Below are 6,289 nucleotides of genomic sequence, written 5' to 3' on the forward strand. Positions count from 1 at the left end.
TTCCCAGCCTCCAGAACCATGATAAAGTAAATTGCTATTGTATAAGTCCAAACCGTGGTATTTTGTTGTGGCAGCCTGAGCTGACTAACTCAGAAAGAGTCATAAACTGAGGCATGAAGGTACTAAAGATAAACTTTGCCTCCTGAAAATACGGTTCAGATTCTGTCAGCAGCAACCACTTTTGCCCTTGAAGACCCTGTCTGGACCATCTATCACAAGGTCATGTAGGCCATTAAGGCCAATCGTAGATATAAAGAAATAGATGAAAACATCAGTCACGAGATACCAATTTTATAGATATCGATATAATATAGAGAGTATATTTTTCCCTAGAATAGTGTACAGATGAGATTTATATACATCATTGTACTTGGTACTGAACTTTTTCCTCAATAAATCTTTGCTTTCCAACACTCAGTTTCAGGCTGGAATGCTACTCAGGTGCCACAAATTTAGATTCTCTACAGGAGGCCAGTTCTGAAACACATGAGAAGAGGGCATTCTGCTAGAAAGCCCACAATACTGAGCCCATGTGACGCTCTAATCTGCCCTGCCATCACCACATGGTTGTGGAGCTCTAGGTCTCATGACCCCAAATATTAAGAATTGCTGGCTTAAAGCTACAGAACACTTCTCACGAACTCAGTTCTGGTCCACTACTGCCGCCATGAGGTCCTCCAGGCTCAGAGCTGAAAGGCACACACATGACAAAGGAGAAAGAAGAGTGTTGACATAAAACTCAAATTTTGTTACCACAAGCTCTCAGAAGCTGTCCTAATTCTTACGTTATCATGTGAATACTGGCATATGTTGCTTCACTGTGCTTCAGCAATAACTGCGTTTTCATTAACAATGAGGCAAGACCCTGCACCCTCAGAAAGATTACAACTCACTGAAGGCTCAGATGATGGTTAGCACTTTTTAACAATAAAATATTTTTTAATTAAGATACGTACATTGTTTTTCAGACATAATGCTATTGCACAGTTAGTAGACTACAAGTATAGCGTAAACATAACTTTTATATGCATTGAGAAACCAAAAACTTTGTGTGACTTGGTTTATTGCAATATTTGCTCTATTGTGGTGGTCTAGAACCAAAACCACAATATCCCTGGGGAATGCCTGTATTGTGTTCAATAAGTGGACCTCTGAAGGAAGCTGGCAGGGTACAGGGATTATGTGAAAGATGAGACTGGTAGACTAATAGAAACTGATCCATGTCTGACTGCTCTTATCAGCAGCAGAGCCATCTCTTTTCCCACCTACCTGCTGATGGAGAGGGATCACCAGGTCTGGTGTATAACTACATATGCAGGGCTATTTCTCAAAGGCAAACCACATCTTTATGTTGTGGTTCTCAAGCCCATGATGGTGGGGCTGTCATGATGATGACCTTGGGCCATACATGGAGACACTTTGTTCTTATCTGGAATTATCTTGTTCAAAAGCGGTAGGCCTCAGGCTCTCGGTTGGGTACAGTTTTACCCCATCCCTCCCTACCATCAAGTATTCAGGGCCTTATTCCTTTGGGGTTAATCAAAACACATAATCAACTGTAAGTACTTGGTATCATCTAAAAGTTATACAGTTCTATGAAGAAGGAGGGAAGTGATACATATATTCATAGCAAAATATTCTTTATGTTTACATAAGTACATTTGTATATTTGTACATGCTTATGTGAGCATAGAGAATGATAAGGAAGAATTTGCATCAAGTTCTTAATGTTGATTACCTGAAGAGGCAGAATTGAGGAAAGAAATGGGGAAATTGTTGCATCTTTTTAATATTTCTATATTGGTTAGAATACAGAAATATTAAAAAAAAATTGGTCACCTTTATTTGTGACTCTGTCATTTCTATATGACGCCTAAATCAATCTCTTTAGCTAGAAATTTCTTCCATAAGTTTTATTGACACAACACTGAAAGCATAAAGTGTCCTCCCAAAATGTTCCCTTTTTCTATTAAGAGTTTTATATTTTTCTTAGTCCCCAGAACTCCATCTCTAACTCCTCTTTCTCTTTCTCCTGCTCAAGCCCACCCTTGCAGCTCTGCCGCATGAACTTCTTTTCCACCCCCACTCTTGCTCCAGCTTCTCCCACCTACATCTCTTCTGATGCCTCCAATGTAAATCTTTGATCTATCCAATCACTCACTTGCTTTAAAAATTTTTTAAACTCCACATTGCCTGCTGAATAAATTCCAGCCCAGACTCATACTATTATTTAAGGGCCTTCACTTTATAGATTCCTACTACTCTGACTTCATCCCCTACTGTGTCCACACAGCCTTTGCACACCAGCCAGCCTGGAGCCCACACTTAGGAAGATACACACTGTATTCCAGGCAATAAACTAAGTATTTCATGAGTTTTGTTTTATTTTAATATAAATGCAAGCATTTATGTAGCTACAGACAATGACAGATTAAATTATGCTAGAAGCTCCTATAAAACAATATCATCAGCTGACACTTCTGCACATTCACTTATTATGATAAGAATTGTTAAAAACCAATGATCATCAAGCAGTAAAAGTTATGAAGTACATGTTTTCAAAGAAAGATTAATTTGATTTCTATGATCTCTTAAAATGCTATGATACCATATTATATGCAAGGTAGTTTAGTATTAGTATATTTATAATATTCTATACCATATAAAATAGTATTTTTACTACTAGCCATACTACTTAATTAATCTGAATATCCCATTTTCTGATTGTGCTGATTACCAGCATACACGTTATTTCCTATTACTCCAATACTGCAGTACTAAGGAAACTATACTTACTTAAAGAATACTTATAAATCTAAACATACAAGGAAATAGCTTCAGAAACAAACAACTCTTAGCTTAAATAATTTTGGAGATATTCTGAACTTGTTTTATTTTATAAAAAGAAAATAAACTGTTTTCAGATGAAAATGTTCTTACAAACCTTATTTACACACACACACACATATATGTATATATGTAAATATATATAATATTCTCCTAAAGTGCTATATAGCCTCCCCTAAACTTTAATCCCTAAACTTTTTGTTTTTAACCATTCCCAATTTCACATAGTCCCTTGAAATAACAAAAGTTAAGGTTTTAGAAATAAATTATAATGGGAAAAGATTATCTTAAATAAAGAGATGTAACTTACCAACAAAGAAGTCAGCAATGGCCAAATTAAGGAAAAAATAATTACTTCGATGTCTAAGGTTTTTGTCTACCACAAAAGCTAAAATGACGATGGCATTTCCTAGCATTATAGCAAAAGCTAGTAAGCCCATTAAAAATGCTAAAGTAATGCGAGTGCTTAGTGATAAAGCAATTGTGCTATTAGTAGCTGACATCACATCAAATGATGAAGCTCAGTATAGCAAATTAATCCAAAAAGACAATTCTGACAATTATGTTTCGAATCATAAACCTAAAATATGTCTTCTACTCATAGCAACATTTTTCAATCTAAGGCCGATATCAGTACTTCCTGATTCTTGATGAGCAAGTTTATCTGTGGTAACAGTTTCCCTTTAACTGATGCTAAAAAAAAAAAAAAAAACTTCCAAAAGACAGTGAACTTTTTATCTTAAACATTTTAATATTGATTCATCCATCTTCTAATAGTAGAGCAATATTATATATTTGGTACGTTCTACAGGTAAGAAATAGGGCTCAAATGAGATTCATTTTTAAAACTAATATAGATCCAGTTAAACATTCTCTTCTGATCATGATGAAATAGCAGGAGCTAAATTTACCATCCTACCTGAAACAACAAAAAAATTGGACAACATACATGAAACAATCGTTTTTGAAGCACTGGACATTAGCCATTGTCCAGATGAGAGAAGAGAAGAAAATTCAGTGAGCCATGCAGTTGCCCCAGCTTACTGTCCTGAGTTTCCAGGGCACAGAGCAGGAGGGGACAACCAGTAGTATCCCAGTAGGTTTTCTGAGATGGGAAAATGGGGCCGAGAGTCTGGGAACACTAGACAGGGCTCTGTGCTGCAGAGGGGGACTCAAAAAGGGTTTCCATTAGATAGACAATTATGTGTTTGTGGTAGAATCAGAGCGAAAGTCATAAGGGATGTAATTTACATACAAGTCTTCCTTACTTCACCCTAATTTTCTTTTTCAATGGTGGATCTCATAGTTGCTAAAACCAGAGATATCATTCAGGGTCCTAAAGTCTGTTATTTTTCTAAAACAAGGTTACGCGCGCGCACATACACACACACACACACACACACACACACACACACACACACACACACACACACACACGATTTTGAACGTAATGCAAAAGTTCCAAAGAGATGATAGGAAGAAGTATCTATTCCCTGTACCTTGCTAAATTGGGGCTGACAGTTACAAATATTTTTGCCTTGTGAAAGAGATAACCCCATTGATTGGGACTGGATAAAACCCCGGAATATCTCAACTTGTTACCAGCAACGTAGATCAGCCCAGTGACTCAGCCAGAGGAACCTACATTAGAGAGAAAGGTTTGGATTTAAATTAATGATAAATGAAAGAAAGGTGAAATTATTGCTGAGGGAAGGGTAGCTAATAAATGGGTGATACAAAATGGAAAATCTAATATAATTTTAGTGCCTTAAGATAAGCATAGAGCAAGAGAACATTATTCTCTCTTAGCTTTGATTTGGAATCCCACTGGGTGAAGAACTCTGGTTGCCGAAATCATCTCTTCTGAATAACCAAGGAGCAAGCAGGACAACAGCCAACCCAATGAATATAACATACTTCTGAGAGTGGTCTGTTTCCTCAAAATGGTTGAACAGATGGAAACTCTGAGTACAACTATATGGAACAATACTAATGTGGCTGTGTCTTTTAATTCCCATGTCACAGGATAGAGCTATTATTGAAGACTCAAGTTAAGAAGAAAACTCTGGGAATATATATCCAGTTTTCAGAGAACACTGATCAATCATAATCTAAATGAACAATTGCATGGTCATTAATTTTAATGATGAAGGTTTAAGGTACTGGGATACAACAGTAGAAGTTCATCTTCTGCATATACCATCTATCAAAATATTATGTGTAAAAACAACTCTTTGCCCTGTTATTATAGTTGGAAAGCTATAAAGAGGTGGAGAGACAATTGGGACACTTGGATCATTGACAAAAGAAAATAATTTAGTCTAACTTTCCGTGCCCACATTCCTGAGAATGAAAAGCCAGAACTTCTACATGGATAGCTATGGGAAGCACCAGGTATAGCCAAAACAAAGCCTATTTAGCAGTGAGGACTACTCACAAGAACTTAGCCTCAGAGAGTCATCATTGTTGGGTCTCAAGTTTATTTCCTAATTGTAAGAATGAAGTTATTATTCAATATACAACAGATCTGGTATATCAAACAGCTTTTGCCTGCTTTAAAAAAAGAGAGCCTTGGGATAATTAGGAGCTGGGCTAGGAGTAATTAATGAGGAGGAATTCACTTTTAATGAGGAAAGATATTTTGGAAGGAAAAAAAGAGATTCCTGGAGCAAATGGGGAACCTCCAAGGCATCCTCCTCCAGGAGGAAAGACACAGATGACAACTGGAATAGCAACACAGCACTGGGAAAGTGGCCTTGCAGTTTGAGTAGACACTAAGGCAACATGCCCAGAATCAGAGATGGGACCGAGCTTGCATATCAACACAGCTGGGTTCCTGGATATCTTAATTCAAATGGAATCTGAGCCATCCCAGGCCCAACAACCAGGGATTCTCACAGCATGGGAGCCGTACAGGCTACACAGTCTATGGAAATTTGTAACTGGAGAATTCAAACCACTGATGTGCTCTTTAACAACTTTAGTGCCACAACTGAGTGCTAACCATTCCTTTCTTATAATTCATGGATATTGGATAAACTTTAAACAGGACTAGAGGACCGCTCCCCATGGAGACTGGATGGACCCAATCGTGAGACGGGTCTCACTGGGAAACACTATGTATCAAATCATGTAACCAGAGAAAAGGAATTGGGCTGTGTTTTTAAGAGGTTTGGAATCCTGAAATAACAGAGACAGGGTCTCTAACCTATATTCCTATGAGAAAGGTAGATTTTGTTTGGAAGGACATAATAATAATATCTAATTATACTTGATTTATACTGTACCATGTATCCATGATTCTACAGTATGGTATAATACAGAAATCATAAATAAATTTAAAATTGTAGAAGCTAATAAAATTTATGATATTACTGAGGTGGTTGATCAAATGTATTGTGAGATCAAATTAAACCCCCCTCATGATGTTATCCCAATGGAC

The 6,289-nt window shown here is 37.1% G+C and overlaps 1 protein-coding gene across 2 annotated transcripts in view; it reads right to left on the reverse strand.

The window, feature by feature from the left end:
- The window catches only part of HRH4 (histamine receptor H4), an 11,828-nt gene extending 8,478 nt beyond the window's left edge, over positions 1 to 3,350 (reverse strand). For both annotated transcript variants that reach the window (XM_011360411.1, XM_011360410.1), the window contains exon 1: positions 3,158 to 3,350. In XM_011360411.1, coding sequence (XP_011358713.1) covers positions 3,158 to 3,350 — 193 coding nt within the window. The remainder of the gene's footprint in view (positions 1 to 3,157) is intronic.
- Between the last annotated feature and the right edge of the window lie 2,939 nt (positions 3,351 to 6,289).

Source organism: Pteropus vampyrus, unplaced genomic scaffold (genome assembly GCF_000151845.1).
Source record: "Pteropus vampyrus isolate Shadow unplaced genomic scaffold, Pvam_2.0 Scaffold55, whole genome shotgun sequence".
In the NCBI taxonomy this organism is placed as follows: domain Eukaryota; kingdom Metazoa; phylum Chordata; class Mammalia; order Chiroptera; family Pteropodidae; genus Pteropus; species Pteropus vampyrus.